We start from the raw sequence: 18521 nt of genomic DNA, 5'->3' as shown, positions 1-18521 counted from the left end.
TCGCATAAGCACAAACATACGCGGAACACCAACGATGAGGAACAGCGTTGATTCAAGTCTTCAAGCATGACAGTAGGTGGAATCGCAAATTCGTTGGGAGTGACGATGTTGTGTGACGGTCATAAATGCGACAAGAAGTGAATTGGATATATATAGTACTCAAAATTTCTACTCCCATCTTCCGACAGTAAACTGGCTGTTGCACATGTTCACCAACTCCCAATCCTCAGCACCAAGCACACACTCGTCGCCATCCCTCTTGCTCCCGTCAACAACCCCAGCCACAAAGCACGCCGCCATATAGTGATCGTCGGTGGCATGCGCATCCCTGAACATGGGATGTTTCATCAACCTTGTAATACCACGAGTCAGACTACCCTTCTTCGCATCCTTCCTACAGCAGCGAACAAAGACGTCCTCAACACTCTGTCGGAACTCCAGCATCGGAGCCTCTGGTGGGTATGGCTGGGCAAAGTTGTCCGAGTATCTCAACATCTGTGCCCAGTGATTTCTGTATAGGTTGTGTACCGCGCCACCCGTCCCGATGATCAGGTAGCCCTCGTCGCGGAACTTGGCCAAGATGTTACCCACACGCGCGTGCAGATGTGGGTCGAACCGCGAGTTCATACTGATGATCGTTGTTGGAGGGCATTTCTCAGGAAACATCCTAATGAGAATCAAGTATGTGTCGTGGATCCAGTCAAAGGTCTCATTCGGTCGCGCATCGATGCCCTTTTCTCTTAGCGCTGCTATGCACTTCTTTCCACTCTCGAGATCGGGGACGAGCTCGTAGTCTTTGTATTTGCGGGGGTGGACGTATGCGACGGGCGACTTGATGGGCTTGGGGTTCATGGCTACGTCGATGCGGTTTACGCCGCGGGCGTCCCAATGCGCGCCCATCATAATCACGCCTTTAAAGCCGTGGGAGAGGGCTTCGTCGCCGCAGGCTTTCCAATAGGTGGCGGATTGGGATTCCTCACCCAGCATCATTGTCGAGCCATGGGAGAAGAAATGGACGGGTGGCGCCATTGCGGTGTGTTGTTTCAGCCGTAGACTGAGTTGGAAGGGATGGCCAAGATAGTAGATGATCAGGTTAGATGTCCGTGTCGCGAGGTTGTGGCGGACTTGTTGCGATATTGATATCACACGGCCAAATTGGCAGACGTCGTGTCCAACACGCGGCTTCACTGGAAGCTTTACCCATTATGATCAGCGCTGTATAGGCAGTCCCAGGTGCTTACGGCGGCAAAAGTCGTGATGTGGGGAGGGTTGGAGGAGAGGCCGAGCGTCTAGCCGAGGGGAAGAAGGCACGCCCGTGTCCTGTCGATCTCCGCATTCCTCTCCACCCACAACCTTATCTCCAGCTTCCCTCCACTTTCCTCTGTCCCTCCGTCCCGATGCCATCGTTCTTCGAAGCCACCCGATAGCACCTCAGCATGCAGACTGCCCCGACATCAGCAAATGTCCAGCTAGCCAGTGCAGAAGCCGAACCACCACGCCTATTCCAGTGTAGCACCTGCAAACGGTCCTTCACGAGAGCGGATCACCTTACGAGGCACGTGAGGGCGCGTAAGTGCTTTTAGAATTAGTGAACAATGTGGTCCGTCAGCCGTGTGCCTGACTACTTGCAATTGAAGCTAGTTGGCCGTCATAATGGCGTCAGACGCGTTCGCGTCGTTGACTCGCGCCGAAAGAACTGCTTTTTCGCGTCTTGAGCATCTTGTTCGCATATGATGTTCATCATGTCCCATTCGCAATGCTAATCCAGCACTGACAGATACAAAATCTAAGCCCTACATCTGCCCCGTCTGTTCTAAAGGCTTTGCGCGAATGTGAGTGCTTTATTGCATGCAAAAAGTTATACTTCGCTGACATGTTACAGAGATCTACTCAAAAGACACGTAACAAATCACGACACAGAGCCTGCAAGCAAGCGACAAAAGCGCGAGATCGCTCGCGATACCAGAGTCGTTCAGGCCTGCGAAGCTTGCTCCCAAAGCCATCTCCGCTGCGAAGACGAGAAGCCATGCAGTCGATGCAAGAAGAAGAAGATACCCTGCCGGGTACCTGAAGTCCCGGTTACAGACGAAAACGACATACATGAGATTGATGCAGTTCATGCGGCGCAGGATCTGCTCGATTTGTCGAATGGCTTCGATTACCCCTCATCGCTGCCGGCTCACGGCGGCAGCGTCAATACATCTGCATCTACGACCTCAGAGACTCCAGAACCTTTTCACAACCACGCGACCCTAGTCGTTACTGACGCGAATACAATGCACCGACACTCCGTAGCTTCGGGCGATCTCGAGACAAGGACAGCAGGTATGGGCGACATGCAGCCACCACCGCCCAACAACGGCGGCGGCCTTGTCGCGATGAACCAGAACTACGAAGACCCGAGCGCATCTATGCCTTTCTTCGATAATTCGATTGCGCACTTTGACAACACGCCAGGGCACAATCCCTTCTTGCCAGACTATTTCCGCAGCATGCCCCCATTTGAAGCGTTCCTGTCCGGCCAGGCAACTCCCCGGGGTATCATGGACCTCAGTTTCGATCTAGATGTTGGCTTGACCGACCTTGATCTCGGTCTCCTTGATCAATACAACTTCCAGGTCCCGTTCGCTGCTGATACACCATCCACGGACGCCCATGGCGCTGAACAACCCGTACCCGAGACTGATACGGCTCCTGTAAGGGCGGAAGCATTCAAGCAGAGCATCTGGCGTTATCTCCCCCAACGGTCCAGAAACCCCACTGCGGAACAAGTCAACTTGGCTGTCCCGGACACAGAAAAGGACGGTTATAGACGTTCCAACTTCACACACCGCCGCGTCGTGGCAGAGAAGTAAGTCAAGATCCGCGATTAAGGCGCACAATAAATATATACTGACTTTAATTCTAGACTACCACGTGCCAGCCGCGACCGGCTGATGGCTTTGGTTCTCGACACCTGTAGCCGAGAGAACGTCAAACGTATCGCATCGGCATTTCCTAGTATGGAACTACTCGACGGCCTGATCCAGTATTTCCTCTCTTCGCCATCGATAGACGCGCCAACGTGGTTTCACCTTCCTACTTTTTCACCCTCGAAGTTGAATCCGGAGTTGCTTGCTTCTGTCGTGTCTGCTGGAGCGGCCACTCTTCCTGACATATCCTTGCGAAAGCTGGGCTACGCTCTTCATGAGGCTTCCAGGTTAGGGCAGTCCAAATCATTCGAAGAGGACAACACAGCTATCAGGGATCTTCAACACCTGCAGACGTTCCTGCTGCAACTCAAAGTTGGTATGTGGAGTGGCATCAGCCGGAAGATGGAGATTGCAGAGAGCTTTCTTCAGCCGCTGATGACGATGCTTCGCCGTGGTGGCCGCTTTCGTCGTTCGACTTGGAAGGAGATCAGTCCGTCTCCTGACGATCAGGGCTCTGTTTTGGAAGACAAATGGCTGAGTTGGGTCAACCAAGAGTCCTTTCTTCGCTTGGTTCATCGCGCCTTCGAATTCGATCGGCAGTCGTCGATGGCATTGCTTAAGCCACCACTGCTTTCCTACGCGGAGATGCAATTACCCTTGCCGAGTCCGAGCTCATTATGGCAGGCCAAATCCGCTGCAAACTGGAAAATGGCGTATCTGAATGACGCATCGGCAACTGCGAAGCGACCATCAGCGACCGAATGCCTACTTGATCTGGAGCACCTCACTCAACACGACTATGCCAGTTCGACTTATCTGTACCTGATGTGGGGTCCAATATGGGAATATCGTCAGATGTGCGCCTTGACATCTAGGTCACAGTCGCTGTCAACCAACAGCCTCATTCTGTCGTCGCGCTACCAAGAGCTCACAAAGCAGCTGGAAGATTTCAGGCTCAGCACACCTCCCATGACTAAGAGCGTTGAGATAACACTGGAGATGTTGCTAGTTCATCTCAATGCACCTCTCGATGACATTCAGCTCTTCGCGGGTATCGAAGGGCAAGAAGAAGCACGCAGCGCGTACCCCGGCCTTCGAGACTGGGCAAAGACTCCCTCAGCGCGTCAAGCGCTATGGCACGCTGGTCAGATCTTGCGCGCCGCTGAGGTGCTACCAAAAGCTCTGCTCAGTAACTTCAACGCCATTGCGGTGTATCATGCGGGGCTCATACTATGGGTTTACGGCTTTCTCAGACGATCCGTAACAACAGAACAGATCGACACGGCTGTTGTGCTCAACGGGGACGACTCGTTGAGCGCCCGCAAGTTCATCACTCTAGATCGTGGTATTCCAGCGATCAAAAATTCCGGATCACAACATCCCACCCATTTGAGCGATGTTTGTGGAGTCATGGACGGCTTGACACAACTGCTTCGAGCGCATCATGACGCATCAGAACCTTCTCCGCCGCTGGTCGGTAACCTGGTGCAATTGCTGGAAGGCCTGCGATCTGCCATCAAATGAGCAAGTCAGCATGTATGATGGTAATTTCGACTCGCGCATGTACGACTATATGTAGGATTTCATGAAGCGCCGGCGCATTGCTATACTTCATCAACATTTGGTAATAGTCATATCTCATCTATGAGATGTTCGGTTTAATTCAACGCCCGAGAGCCAGCCCATGCGAATGGACGACTCCCGCTTCAAGCCTGTGAATAGCGATCAAGACCATCAATCCTTGGTGCCGACCTCGAGCCCAGCGCTCTGGATGGTTCTTACGCACGTAAATGCCCAATGCTTGCTCATCACGCCAAGACAATACTGTCACTTGCAGCAAAGCCGCGCACGTTCCCCACCCGTACTCCATATGCCAATGCATCTCGCTCCATCCTTCCACCGCACAGCCGGAAAAGGTCAGATCCAAGGATTCCAAACTCGATCTCGCGCCGTCATGTTAGCTTCTCCCTTGCACAATCCGCTGCAACTAGCTTTCTCCAGATGCAAACCCCGCAAATCTTGGCCGTATCCAGATGGTCTTGGTCGCCTCCACATTCCGAGTTACCCCAGACTGGGGATGCGACGGAGTCCAAGCGTCCAATGAGAGTGTTGTGAGGCGCTATGAAGCCTGTCTGATTTGTCGACGGCGAGATACCAGGCGTAACACACCGACGTGCCTTGCAAAGGCGTGTTGTTCAACGGTTCGACCGTGCGGTCTATTTAGATTGGAGGACTATGGCCACAGACAGCTTTGTTGTTGGATACCGCTGATCGTTGGCATCGCATAATCATCTCCGCGGTATTTTTACTCGGCTTGAATCATCAGATTGCTACTAGTTCATCGCGATGACTTCTCTAAAGCAGGCGTTCAGCATCTCGAAAGAGGAGGTGAAGAATGCCCGACCGCCAGGAACCGCAACGCTGGTTGGTAAGATATCATCCACTCCCCTGAACGTCTTCCTTGCTAATGAAGCTACCATCAGAACATCTCGAATGGACAGCGTCGCAAACAGGTCACGATGAAATCCGCCTCGTGCCTCAGCCATCCGCCGACCCAGCGGATCCTCTCAACCTGCCCATGTGGCGCAAGCTCGCAGTTCTGGCCGTCATGTCAATACATCCATTCGTGGTAAACTTCACCAGTGCCTCCATCTCGAGTGCATTGCCGATCTACGCGTCCACGGGCGTGTTCGGCTTCCCGCCAAAGACGTTCTCGCAGTTGACGTACTTCATCGCGTGTAACATCCTCATGCTGGGCGCGTCGAACTTGTGGTGGGTGCCGCTGGCGAACACCTTTGGTCGCCGCCCGGTCGTTCTGGGCAGCTTGTTGCTCCTGATTTTCTCGAGTATGTGGGCTGGTCTTGCGACTAGCTTCAACAGTCTGGTGGCTGCGAGAATTTTCATGGGTATCGGGGGTGGGCCGGCTGATGCTGTGAGCCCGGATGTTGTTGGTGAGATCTTCTTTGTCCATCAGCGTGGACGTGCTTTGGTAAGTCTTTTTTCCCACATCCTTCGAGTGAACTGGCACTAATAGAACGTCCACAGGCCATATACACGGTCATGTTGTCTTTTGGCTCCCTCGTAGGCGCCGTCGCGGGTGGCTATATCGTCGCCGACATGGGCCTTTCCTGGCTCCACTGGATGAACGTGCTCCTTTCCGCCATCACATTCGTTCTCTGCCTCTTCTTCCAAGCCGAAACCCTCTACGACCGCAAATCCACCACCATCACCTTCTCCGACGATCCCGACAAGCAGACCGTTGAGACCAAAGAGAGAGTCGTTGTCGCAGATGCCGCCAGCCCATCTTCTTACCCATCTTACTCTTACGCTAAGTCTCTTCGACTCTGGTCTTACCGCCCTGGTCTCGTGCAAAACTTCCTCGCTCCATACAAGACCCTCAGACTCCCAGGTGTGTGGCTAGTATCAGGGTGGTACGCCGGACTCGTCGGCCTCATCGTCACCATGTCGAGTGTAGGACCTCAACTCGTTGCCGCGCCGCCTTATCTGTGGGGAAAGAACGTCGGACTCATCAACATCGGCGGTATCTTTGGCGCTCTTCTCGGATGCGTAAGTTCCTATAACTCTGAATCAGGTTTAGCTTTTACTAATACATTACCTCCAGGTCTATACCTACCTCATCGCCGACTTCGCAACCAAGCGCCTCGCAAAGAAAGACCTCCACGGCTTCTCGGAACCTGAGTCTCGTCTCGTCACGGCACTGCCCGCACTCGCTCTCGCCACAATCGGCGCTCTGATCTTCGGTTTCGTAGCGCAGAACCCTTCGCCTACCGGGTGGGTTGGTCTCCAATTCGGCTTCGGTCTTGTCGCTCTCGGGCTCATGCAAGCGCCCTCCGTTGGCTTCAACTACCTGATTGAATCCTACGGGGTGCTCGCTGGAGACTGCTTCGTTGCTGTTACGTGTGTGCGGGCTATCGTTAGTTTCGCGTGGACGTTCTTTGTGGGCGAGTGGGTTACGCATCAGGGTGCTGCGGAGCCGTTTGGTATCTTCGGTATGCTTATGGGTGTGTTTGGGTTGTTGACGATCCCGATGTTGATCTGGGGGAAGCGGCTGAGGATCTGGACTGCTAAGTGGGTTCCTGAAGGCGCGGGTTTGTAGGGAGAGATGTGGACCTGGGGTAATTATTGCTGAGTAGCTCCGTTAGTGTTCACTGTATTCCGTAGCGTACAATCTCGGATTAACGTCTTCATTGAACGTGTCTACTCTGATTTTCCCCGTGATGTTCAAGTGCGCCGTAATTCTAGCTCTTTCTCCTAAGTCTGCCGCCCTTGTTCTTGATGACCAGCGAGCATCGCACTGCCAACTTCATAATTAGCGCATCACGACAATCACCCAACACGAGAACGTAGCTCTCTGTAAGAATGCGCAATACCATTCAATCTATATTACACCCCACCCTCAAACGAAAGCCCACCTCCTCAAGCCCGCCCTTACACCAAAGAAAAGCGCCGAGCCAATACATGTCAAAATAGGAATACCGTACACACCCAACCCGATAAAGATACCTTGCTCAAAGTACCCAATAGCGATTGACTCAGCGCGCTTCTTCTCTTTAATCTCTTGTGTCGCTTTGCTAAGCAGCTCTGCCGCGGCCTTCTTCGAGTCCTTACCCGAAAGAACCTTTGACATTGTCGCTTGCGAGGCAGGTGCTGCGATATAGGCGGGCGAGATACGAGTGAAATGCTGAGCCGTGTATCGCTTCTCTACATCGACGGGCTGGAAAGAGGGAGCAGCCGGGCCGAGGAGCAGACGGAAGGGGATGTTGTTCGTGAATGATGCGTCGGCGTTGACGAACTGTGAGAGGTACTTGCCCGTAGACGGGGTGCCGAAGTGGTATGCAGCCAGCAGACTCTGTTGGGGATCCAGGTCGTCCTCGACGAGGCTGATGGCATGTTCCAAAGATGTGATTGCTGAGACGCAGAAGACGGGCTGTGGGGACTTGGATGGTAGGGAGGAGAGGTTGGTGAGCTCGACGACGGCGCCGTTGTCGCCTTGCGTTATGGTGTTTAGCTTCCATGACTTGCTGTCTGTGAGTGCTTGGAAGGTCTCTGCCACGCGTGAAGACTTCTTGTGCTCTCTTGCGTGCGTTGAGCCGTTTGACACGCCACTTGATCCAGCCAGGAAGGGGAGGGAGTGTCGAAGAACGTGCTCTAGGAACTCTTTCTTGATGAACTCGTTGACGAGGACGACGTCGGGTGCATATGGTGATGTTCCACCGAATGCGAAGCGTGCTGTTACTAGTTGCTCGGCTGCTGATGCGAGATCTGCTGTGCGGTCTACGACTGCGACGACTTTGTTCCGTGGTGATACGAGTTGTGTGTATGTTGGCGAGCTGACTTGTGTCTCTTGGAATACTTGCAGACAGGCTGATAGTGAGTCTGAAGGAGGATCGGAGGAGATGACAGCAAAGGTATCTGATTCGAGGGCTTCGGTAAGCAGCTTTCGGAGCAGAGAAGGGAGTGCGCGAAGGTTGTTTTCGAGCTGCAATATCGTTAGATGACGTTTCATATTGAAGTTTGCAGAAAACTGACCTTCAGTGCTATGCAGCTGCCGGTTGCGAGACCAGCGCTCAAAGGTGCAATGACCGAGAAGAATGGCGTATGACTTCTTTGAGGCTCGATATACGCAACACCCCAAGGTTCTCTCTTATCACTAGCATCTTTGCCATTGGTGATTCTGTACTCGGCTTCCAGCTCTTTGGCCGCATCGATCGAGCCATAGTGCTCTTTGACCACATCCAGGGCAAGCGCAACCTCGGTGATTGCCTCTTCATCTGACACATGCGTATCTTGCTTCAGGGCATCTGCAATTGCATTGCTGTTGTTGCGCAGCGCATCGTGCAGCGATTTGAGTTGTTTGAGACGGAAGAGAGCGTTGTGGCAGCGGGCAGTAAGCGCAGTCGCCTGGAGATTGGCCAGCGCAACTTCGGGGGTGATGGGCGACGACATTACGAATGGCAGGAACAGACTGAACAACAACAATGATTTTCCAGAAGAAATGTCCTCCAGACTGCGATATGTAATGTAAGCTCTAGGAGGTGTACGGATATTCTGACACGGCAGTCAGCCCATCTGCGCCGGCAATGCTGCCGACAGTACGCGGGCGCGATGAATCCCCCCACATTCCGACGATTGCGACCCCTGCCCCAGCTTCTCCGCGTGTCTCCAACTTTCGGACCGCGAGGGACGCGTACTTCCATCTCACGTCGCTCGGGGTAGTAATATTGTTGATTGATACCATAGACGTCGTCGCCCATCTTTGTCCCACCAAGTTTGCTATCGCTGTCAACATGTCTGTAACAACCACCGCCAACCCGATCCACTACAACCTCGAGGCCACCCTCGCAGACTACGATCTCCATCACAGCGGGGACCAAACCGAAGGGCTCGATACAAGCCTTAATGCGCATCCCGCACCGAATTCGTCGTCAACGCAATCGCAGCAGAATCCTAGCGACTGGCCGACGGAACATCGCCGTGTTCCTGCGTACCGCCCGATCAACCACGAACTCGACCAGAGCGAGCGGAGAGTCTATTTGAACGGCATTGAACAAGCATTTGTCGGAGTCATGTTCACAGGCGTGTTTTTGGAATCCGTGAGTATGTGAGCTTGATTAAAAGGGCATGCATGCTGATAATCACGCAGACAATGTCCAAAGCGTGGCGGAATACCGTGGGGCGATTCTGGAATGTTGGATACAAGATTGGTGGGGAGTGGTGAGGGACTTGGTGTACATAGACCAACATATTTACGGCGCTCGCAATTGTCAATTCTTTTCTCCAAGCATGATACTGCTGCAATCTGTTGTGAAACGTCAAAACCATGTTTGCAGTGCTCTATGATAAATTCCAGAGTATATTGCCCAACGCGCATGTCGATCTCGTTAAGGCGTCCCTCATGACATACATGCAGCGAACACCACATACGCGCATCCTCGGCTCAGTCAGCATGCGCCACCAACAACCACCCACATCGCATTTAGCCTACAAACTACGACAGCTCACTCCGCCGATAGTAATCATTCTTCGGACTCCGAGAAGCGCGTTCGCAGTTTGCCCTGCATCAGTCTACCACCAACCCACCCATACTAACCCGCATGCCCACCCACAGCGCCGGGAAGTGGAGGGCCCATCCCCATCTTGAACCGATCATCAAGGCAAACACGATTTGTGAACCGGCAGAAGTAGAAGGGATCTAGTTGCCAGAGCTATCTAGACAAATTTCATCTGGGGCTTGAGACATACTCTTTGCTCTCTTCTCATACTGTGCTGTTGCGACTTCAAGCATCTTGCAACGCTTCTCTCATACACACCCATTATGGACTTCACGAACGGTACCAACGGTATCAACGGGCACACGTCCCCATCCTCACAACCCCTCAAGATAACAATATGCGGCGCTGGCATCGGTGGCCTCAGCGCAGCCATCTTCCTGCGTCAACGCGGGCACACAGTAACCCTTCTCGAAGCCTCCCGTTTCGCCAACGAACTCGGTGCAGCCGTGCACCTCGCACCCAATGCCAACGGTCTCCTCCGCCGCATGGGCATGGTCCCAGAAGCCCAAGGCGCGGTAGCGTGTCGTCTGATGACGCAGATGCTGCCGAATGGCAAGGAACTCTTTACCGTGCCGCTCGAGCACGACGCAGCGCGGTGGCAGCATCCTTGGCAGCTTGGGCATCGCGTGAGTCTGCACAGTGAGCTGAAGAGGCTGGCTACGTGTGAGGAGGGGGAGGGGAAGCCGGCTGTGCTTAGACTGCGGGCGAAGGTCGTGGATGTTGATGCTAAGGCGGGTGTTGTTGTACTAGAAGATGGGGAGAAGATCCAGAGCGACGTTGTTGTTGGCGCAGATGGCGTGCATTCCAAGACACGACCGCGTATCCCTGGCGCGGAAAACATCAAGACTTTTGGGAGTGGCAAGAGCGCGTTCCGTTTCCTGATTCCCAGGCAGCGGGCGCTGGATGATGAGATGACGCGCAAGTTTGCGGAGAAGGAGGGCCATCTCATTATGATCTTTGCGAGGGATCGCAGAGTGGTTGTGTACCCGACATCCAACAACACGCTGTTGAACTTCGTTTGTATTCATCCGACGTCTGAGAGTCAGATTGATCCGAAAGAACCCGGGAGCAGTGACTGGCAGAACCAGGGTAACTTGAACAAGATGTTGGATGTGTACAAAGATTTTGAGCCTGCGATACTCAAGTTGCTGGGTATGGCGGACGAGGAGACGTTGAAAGTGTGGGAGTTGCTGGACATGGACCAACTGCCGACCTGGACAGATGAGAAGCTGGTGCTTATTGGCGACGCTGCACATCCATTCACACCTCGTAAGTTCAGTCCTCGCTTCATCATCGCAACGAGGATCAAGCTGACCAAATCCCAGACCAAGGACAAGGCGCAGGCCAAGCCATCGAAGACGCCGCCTCCCTCGCCGTCATGCTCCCCCTCGGCACACCCCTCGACTCCATCCCCGCCCGCCTCAAGCTCTATGAAAAATGCAGATACGAGCGCGCCTCCACCATCCAAGAGTACTCCCGCGTAGCAGGCAAAGACCTCGGCAGCGGCCCACCAGTCGACCCGCACAAGTTCACAAACTACAACTTCGGCCACGACGAATGGGACTACTCCAGTCAAATGCTCCGTAAATGGGAGTGGGAGAACAAGAAAGGTCTGTTCTGGAGAATGCCTACGGCTTTTGGTCCTATGCCAGGCCCGAGGCAAGACTTCGCTGGACGGCCGAGAGATGGGTCGAAGGCTACGTTCAAGACTGCTAGTATCAAATTTAAAACGAGCAGGACTGTGTTGGAGAACCTGTTGCCGACGGAGAAGTTGAAGTTTGCGGCTGCAGATACGGCTTGCTATGCGAGTTTCGCGGTGACGCAGCTAGACAATCTTGAGTGGCTTGGCGGTAGAGGATACAGTCATTTCGGGCTGTACATCCATGGCATCCAGCACACGAAAGCGGATGGCGAGACGGTGACGGGCACATACCTGCCTGTCATGTTCGAGAACCTGGCCGATCCCATACTGAGCGGAAGGGAGGAACTAGGCTTCCCGAAGCTCTTCGCCGAGCTCGATGTGAAGAGTGACGGCAGCAAGTGGACGCTCGACGCAGGCTGGATGTCATCCAAGTTCTGCAGTATGTCACTGTCCGGACTGCAGGAACATTCTGCAACGAACGGTGAGGCGCCAAGACTGTCTCCTCCTCTTCCGAAAGACGAGGGCCTTTTGTTGCACAAGTATGTACCGGCTACTGGTAATATGGGTAGCAAGGAGCGCGGGCAGGCGGATGTGGAATACACCGCTTTTCTGCCGGGTGAGGAGGATGCGAAGACCGTGGAGAAGAAGGTCGAGCGGACGCTGAAGGCGAGCTCGGCTGAAATTTCTTTCGACGCTCTGGATTGGAAGGGGCTGCCAACGCTGCATCACATCGTCGAGAGACTCAAGGAGGTGCCTGTGTATGAGGTCATCGAGGCGAAGGTAGTCGAAGGTACCGGAGTAAGCGACGTGAGCTCGATCCGGAAGCTAGCATGAGCTGTATCGTCTGTAGCTGTTATCAAATCTCCTAGTTAGCATAATCCCAACGACCACAACTTCCAAAAGCGACTTCCCACCTGCAATACTGTAATGCCTTTCATTCTTCATCTATCAAAAGGCCCCCAACTCCTACAAATGAGACAAGCGCTTGTCCTGAAGCTATAGATATAAATGGGGTATTACCAGGTTCTCCATCTATCAGTTGCCGCCGCCAAAAACACCTTACTGCCATGCCATATCAATGCAACAAATACAACATAGGAAAAAGAAGTGGTGATCAATGCATCTCATCCGAAGAGTTTGGAAACATCGAGTCTGTGCTGGTTTGTTGAGTCGGCTTCTTGGGCGCCGCCTTCACTGGAGTGCAGTCGGACCAGTCTGACTCTGCCGGCGGTTCCGGCGCTGTGCTGGCGGAGGCAGGATGCCAAGAAGGGCGAATATATGCGTCCTCGTCCGGGACATCCGCGCCTGTACTGGGTCAGTCGTGAGCCCTGCAAAAGACTCGCTGAGGTAGAACAGCCCAGAGAGACACGCAGGGAAGATCTACGCACTCGCGACGCCCAGACCCTCGCAGAGTCTCTTCCTCCACTGTCCACAGACGTCCTCGAACCCATCCAGCACATTCGCACAAGCCCGTTTCGCCTCCCTCTCTTTGAGCCGTCGGTCCCAGTCCCCATGCTCAATGTATTCCTGTCCCTCTTGCGTCTTCTCGTTGTCGCGTTTCCAGTCCTGCAATTGTTCTTTGCTGACTTTGAGCCTTCTGGCTGCATTTGCGGTTGTTTGCCGTGACATGTGTAGGGTATCGCTGACGTTTGAGAGGTGTTGGATGAGTTCGCGGCTGGAGTGGGTGAGGTGGGAGATCGCGACGAGCGGATCGGCGGAGGGGTGGGGTAGCAGCTCCAGTGTAGTTTGTATGATGGGGAGAAGTTCGTCGATGTCTTCCGGGTCGGGAAGGATGGCGAATGGACCTGAGAAAGATACGGCGATGGAGGTAAGGGTACGCGATTGGTGTGTTAGATGCGTTGTCAGAGCCTCATGGGCAGTCTTTAGTCTGGGTTTTGTTAGCGATGACTCGATATGCCTGCAAATCAAAACATACCTCGTCGCTCCGTTCTCCATAGCAATCTGGCTGCCAAGATCTCGGAGTTGTTGTGTGACCCTCTTCACCACCTCGTCCGATGCGCTCCCATTCTCCTCCATGCCTCTCCGTGCCAGACTCTCGATAGCAGCCATCCGCGCGTCGAGCGCGGGCGAGATGCCCTCATTTTCCAGGTCAGAGTCGTCACCGTAGTCGGAGCCATCGTACAGCGACCGTTGCCTTGTGTGCTTTTTCGTCTTAACGGCCGACCCTGGACTGAGGCGCGCCGGAGACGAGTCCTGCATGGCAACCCCACTATCCCGTACACCGTTGAGGCTAGCTGCGCTGTCGACTCCATAAGAGCCGTCGTGCTCTACAGCCGTGCCGATGTTCTCGTCCTGTGCTTCGTCCAGTTCCTCGCCGTATTCGCCCTCCATGCCCTCGTCGTCATCGTCGTACATCTCGCCGAGCTCGTCGGCCAAGTTGCCCAAGCCATTGCCGTCTCCTCCGCCGTCGAATTGGTGCGCGGGGCTGTGTTCGAATTCATGCGATGAGCGCGGCGTTATGGGCGAGTAGCCCGAGTTGCGGCGGGTGAAGGACTGCCGTCTCGATGAGGTGTTGTGTGACATGTCTAGACTGGAGGGGTGTCGGCGGTGCGAAGACGCAGGCCGTTGGGTGGGAGTGCTGGGAGGGGACGACATGGCGTTGTCGTGGTATTGCGATAGTCGCCGGTGTTCCGAACACGTCGAAGGCTCGTGAAGTCGCGGAAATGAACAAAGGCGGACCGCATTAGGAGTCCCCAGTCGGAGATCTACGCGGGAGTGAACCGTGATCCAGGGCGCGCAATGCGCGTCAGCCTCGCTGCACCTGCACGACGCGGCTCTGCCCTAACAAGCCGCCAAAAGTCTATGTAATTGCGCTGGGATAGGAGGTCCTGTGGCGGGGTATCGGCGTGTTGACGGCCTCAGAGCTTCAGCGATGGTGCCGCCTTGGCTGTGGCTGCGGAGATGCGCCTCAAGTACCAAGTGCTATGATGCGTGATGATAAGTGGCTTGTGCCGCTTAGCGATAGAGCGCGTGCAGTCAAGGCGTGCGAAATAACAACGATGGAGCCTCGGTTGCCGTCCAGCCGTCGAGCCTGGTGTTTGTTGACGCTTGCCGTGTGTTTGGAATTAGTGGCTTGCGCGAAGGCTTGTGGACCCTTCTTTGCACGAGTGAAAGGGGTATGGGTATCCTGGTAGCAGGTGACCTTGATACGATGATGCTCGTATTTCACTCATTTACTAGTACGCAGCAGTTGTGTCTGATATAGTAACGACTGTGGATTCTTTGTGACTGATAGTGAATGTTGACTCAGACACATGTCAGACAATACGACCTTTTGCATCCGAACGCTCTCCAATGCTGTGTAACCTCAACCCCAAACACTTTCAAGATGGGTATCGCGTGCGATCATCCTAAGCTGGGCCGAAACACGCTCACAAACTCCAAGACGCCTGAACATGACCTTACTCATGCCGCTATAGGTACTGCCATATAGCACCCATGCAATTCAATGCCCACAGAACTCCTGTAATGCCCTCATAATGCCGCTGAAATGGATATCGGGTGTGTATGCGATTATTGCGCGGGTTTGGTCTGCTCGAGACTGGCGATCTGCTTCTTCAGCTGTGTGAAGAAGTCCTGGCCGGTCGGCATGAGGTGTGTCATGGTGCCTGGTCTCTGTCAGTATGCCAGCCTCGGTGGTGGTTCGATGACGCCTTACCTCCTTTGCCCCATGCGCCAGTGCTTCGGGTCGGGACAGAGTCGCCGGGGACCTTGTGGTATACCGAGGGTTGGTCTGAATGCATGTTAGTCCTCTGGCCATGCGCGCGGGTGATGGAGAGGTTCATACTGGCTGTGCTCTCAAGGTATTCTGCAATCGATTAGCTCATGCCATATCATGTACCAGCAATGCTATAGACGTACTCTTCTTGAGGAAGTCCCTGACCTCGTTCGCATTGAACTCCTTCACGGGTACGTGCTGGTCGGGCTGCGCTTGAGCTGGTGCAGCCGCGGGGCCTGGTCCTTTCCCCTGCTTGGCTCCCCATACGTTCCCCGTGGGCGCTGGCATGGCCTGCTGCCGGCCTGCATGGTCCTTGGTGGGGGTGTTTGCGCCCGAGTTGGAGTTGCGGTTGGCTTGACCCTGCCGCCGCCAGCTGTACCAGTTGTCAGTATGCATGAGCTCCCACAGCTTCGCGTGCGCATTTTCTCAGACGTACCGATTTTCTCCCGGGCCACTCATGTTCAGTATGGAGCAACGGTGGGATGTGAGGAGGGGTCGGGTCAAGATATAAAATGGTGGAAGCTCTCCAATCGCTCATGCAGCGCGCGAACTGCGTCTGTGCTGCAACGTCTAAACCAATGGGCGCCCGATGACATATTATAGCTGCGACCTCTTTCGGCCAGCTCACCAGTGCTAGCCGCTTTCAGGCCTATTTCAACACTATTCACAGCCATTATCCAACGAGTGGATGGCAATTTTTGGAGCTTTCTAATCCGCGCCGATGTGTTGTACATCACGTGTGCTGTCCTCCAATGGCAGGAGCCACCGGACGTGTCCAGCCTACGCTAGCTACAGGGTTCTCAAGGCCTCCATCCATGCATGAACCACGGCAACGGCTCCTAATGGACCAACATGTTCTTTGTTTCCCATCTTTGCTCACCGTCATTGTTCATGGCCCGTCTCGGGATCGAGTCGGGCGGCTTGAGAAAGGAAGAGGCTGGTATGTTGTGTCATCAGCCCGAACATTCATCGCCGAGCGTAGCCCGTTCACGTTTGCAGAGCCTCAACGTAGGAGGTGACGACAGTTGTTGCGGTTTTACGAGCTCAGAGAAGACGGCAATGTTATCTTCGATCCAGAACTCATCGCAGTCGTGAGATGACAGACACAGCATCCTAGAGTGACATCATGTCCAGACCGGGCATCGTAGCCAAGTCTTTGACGACCTTCACCTCGTGCCCTGATCATGAAGGAGGTGAGCAGGCCAGATTCAGGTTTACGGTGAGAGACGAACTTCACCGTGCACAGATAAGAGACATCCAAGTGATAGCGGACCCTTTACCTCTCCTGCTTCTTATACCTAAGTTTACCGATCTCATGTTCACCTACTTCACAACCTCCTCGCTACTTTCGCTCTTCGAGATACTTGCGAAAGCTTTTGACGTATTTGTTCTCAAAGTTCTACCAACCAAGCTTCCACCATCGTGCTTACAAACACGAGATGATCAGGAAGACGAGAGGCTTGCCCGTCATTGTCCTTGGACTTACGCTCTTCATCTACGATCTACAGCCCGGCATACTGACAATACTCCACGAACGGCCTAACAGAAAGCCAATGGTCTATGTACTGGATGGGAAAGACTTTGAGGACAGTGCAGATGAAGTCTTTGACGACACTACCACAGAAATGAGATCCAGCCTTGAATTAAGCGCTGTAGGACTGGGTCTGCGCCTGATCAAGAACGATGGGATGCTCAAGGTAAATTATGAAGGTGAGAATGGCGGAGTCGTGGACTGGACATTCCAAGGCTTGCGCTGCTCCAGTGTGGGTAGCATGACAGCATGTGCCTTTACGCAGACAATGCCCGAGGTTGCTGTGCAATCCGAATTGTCGAACAGTACTATCCAGACCGTGAGCACCGATCCCGTCCTGGAACGCATCGTTCAGCCTCCAGTGTCTGGTCTTAGCATTATATCGACAACGGAAACCCGCCCCGTCAAGCCTATAGTCAAGCCTATGATCAAGCCTGCGATCACGACCAAATTTCCAAAGGAAGAACCCGGCATCTTTTCATCAATGGTCGACAAAGAGAGCGGCCTCAAACGCAAAGCGACAGAAGACGTTGAGCAGCCGAAGCCACACAAACTCGCGAAAACATCACACGAATCTCCACTATGGCCAGCTCATCTATACATGACTTGCTGTCGCATGCAACCGGTCTCACAGAGCCCCACCGGGAACCTGCATATCGATCTCAGAGAGGGTACAGTGTGGTTCGAGGGCTGGCATGGAAAAGCGGAGGCACGCATATTCGAGAAGAGACAGGTCAATCTCCGGGATTCATCAGGTAAGCTCCATGTGTGAAGCGCACAAGCTTGCTTTCTCCGATTCATAGTCAACATGACTATGGACACAACAAAACACGACAAGCACTTATCGCGCAGCGACATGAACTTCGTATTGGTCTACTGTATGTATATCCAAGACTAACAAATGCAACCAGCTACTGTTCAGTACATTCGACAACACAAGCGTTCCGGAAATCACCTTTCCACAACCCATTCTCTCGAAATATCCAGGAAAAATCTAAAGGACGAACTGACTCCGCTGTTTAGAGTATTATGCTCTGCACCCGGATGGCAGACATGGGGTTCCGATACTGACACAAGTCTGGGTCCCAATCCCGACCCCTCAGTCAAACTCAAAGAGGGATTAGGGCTCAGCAAAACTAGCAAGTCACACGAGAAACTCACCTCTTCAAGCATTAGAACAGCAACCGACATCTCGCCTACCGTCATCGTCGATGCGATCGTACATTGCATTGACCGTGCTTCAGACCGTCCACCTGTACACGACCCGGACACTGATCATGAGTTACGGGAAGATCTAGAACGTTACAAGAAATTCCGAAATGCTTTTTGGACACGTCCCGGAGTTTACTCGAACTGGAAGTATACATCTAATGAGATAAAGACGCGGGACACTCGTAGGAAACTTCTCAGAACAGTGCATGGGGAGTAGAGGGGGAAGGAGGCCAGGCATACCAAGATCGAGAGAACAGACGACTTGCTGGATCTGCGGTGGATCGACAAGTCGTTGCTGGGTTATAGGGAGACAAAGGCTTTGCAAAAGCGATTGATTTGTTCACTGTCGCGATCTTGAAGGACTTCAAAGAAATATCTAGGTCCGCGCTCCAGATATCATGAGCCTTTGGCA

General features: G+C 53.6%; 9 protein-coding genes across 9 annotated transcripts; 5 read left to right on the top strand and 4 right to left on the bottom strand.

The window, feature by feature from the left end:
* Positions 1-168: 168 nt before the first annotated feature.
* J4E88_002384 (uncharacterized protein) lies at positions 169-1029 on the bottom strand (the record flags this gene model as incomplete). Its single annotated transcript, XM_049396049.1, has 1 exon — positions 169-1029. One exon carries the CDS (start codon positions 1027-1029, stop codon positions 169-171), a length of 861 nt encoding a protein of 286 aa, XP_049258453.1.
* Positions 1030-1653: 624 nt separating this feature from the next.
* On the top strand, positions 1654-4436 carry J4E88_002383 (uncharacterized protein; the record flags this gene model as incomplete). Its single annotated transcript, XM_049396048.1, has 3 exons — positions 1654-1658; positions 1883-2851; positions 2963-4436. The coding sequence occupies 3 exons, from the start codon at positions 1654-1656 to the stop codon at positions 4434-4436; spliced, it is 2448 nt and encodes an 815-aa protein (XP_049258452.1).
* Positions 4437-5258: 822 nt separating this feature from the next.
* Positions 5259-7029, top strand: J4E88_002382 (uncharacterized protein; the record flags this gene model as incomplete). The annotated part of the gene is made up of 4 exons (XM_049396047.1): positions 5259-5340; positions 5396-5901; positions 5958-6479; positions 6535-7029. The coding sequence occupies 4 exons, from the start codon at positions 5259-5261 to the stop codon at positions 7027-7029; spliced, it is 1605 nt and encodes a 534-aa protein (XP_049258451.1).
* Positions 7030-7329: 300 nt separating this feature from the next.
* On the bottom strand, positions 7330-8879 carry J4E88_002381 (uncharacterized protein; the record flags this gene model as incomplete). Its single annotated transcript, XM_049396046.1, has 2 exons — positions 7330-8412; positions 8463-8879. The coding sequence occupies 2 exons, from the start codon at positions 8877-8879 to the stop codon at positions 7330-7332; spliced, it is 1500 nt and encodes a 499-aa protein (XP_049258450.1).
* A 341-nt stretch (positions 8880-9220) lies between these two features.
* Positions 9221-9651, top strand: J4E88_002380 (uncharacterized protein; the record flags this gene model as incomplete). Its single annotated transcript, XM_049396045.1, has 2 exons — positions 9221-9526; positions 9577-9651. The coding sequence occupies 2 exons, from the start codon at positions 9221-9223 to the stop codon at positions 9649-9651; spliced, it is 381 nt and encodes a 126-aa protein (XP_049258449.1).
* Positions 9652-10248: 597 nt separating this feature from the next.
* On the top strand, positions 10249-12461 carry J4E88_002379 (uncharacterized protein; the record flags this gene model as incomplete). The annotated part of the gene is made up of 2 exons (XM_049396044.1): positions 10249-11254; positions 11311-12461. 2 exons carry the CDS (start codon positions 10249-10251, stop codon positions 12459-12461), a joined length of 2157 nt encoding a protein of 718 aa, XP_049258448.1.
* Positions 12462-13007: 546 nt separating this feature from the next.
* On the bottom strand, positions 13008-14243 carry J4E88_002378 (uncharacterized protein; the record flags this gene model as incomplete). Its single annotated transcript, XM_049396043.1, has 2 exons — positions 13008-13515; positions 13564-14243. The coding sequence occupies 2 exons, from the start codon at positions 14241-14243 to the stop codon at positions 13008-13010; spliced, it is 1188 nt and encodes a 395-aa protein (XP_049258447.1).
* A 918-nt stretch (positions 14244-15161) lies between these two features.
* J4E88_002377 (uncharacterized protein) lies at positions 15162-15825 on the bottom strand (the record flags this gene model as incomplete). The annotated part of the gene is made up of 4 exons (XM_049396042.1): positions 15162-15256; positions 15307-15456; positions 15510-15668; positions 15822-15825. The coding sequence occupies 4 exons, from the start codon at positions 15823-15825 to the stop codon at positions 15162-15164; spliced, it is 408 nt and encodes a 135-aa protein (XP_049258446.1).
* A 980-nt stretch (positions 15826-16805) lies between these two features.
* J4E88_002376 (uncharacterized protein) lies at positions 16806-18195 on the top strand (the record flags this gene model as incomplete). The annotated part of the gene is made up of 4 exons (XM_049396041.1): positions 16806-17652; positions 17701-17775; positions 17809-18116; positions 18142-18195. The coding sequence occupies 4 exons, from the start codon at positions 16806-16808 to the stop codon at positions 18193-18195; spliced, it is 1284 nt and encodes a 427-aa protein (XP_049258445.1).
* Between the last annotated feature and the right edge of the window lie 326 nt (positions 18196-18521).

Source organism: Alternaria novae-zelandiae, assembly GCF_023758075.1.
Source record: "Alternaria novae-zelandiae strain BMP 2774 chromosome Unknown scaffold_3, whole genome shotgun sequence".
NCBI classification, from domain to species: Eukaryota; Fungi; Ascomycota; class Dothideomycetes; order Pleosporales; family Pleosporaceae; genus Alternaria; species Alternaria novae-zelandiae.
The sequence above is the reverse complement of the archived record's forward strand: the minus strand, read 5'-3'. Positions and strand labels throughout refer to the sequence as shown.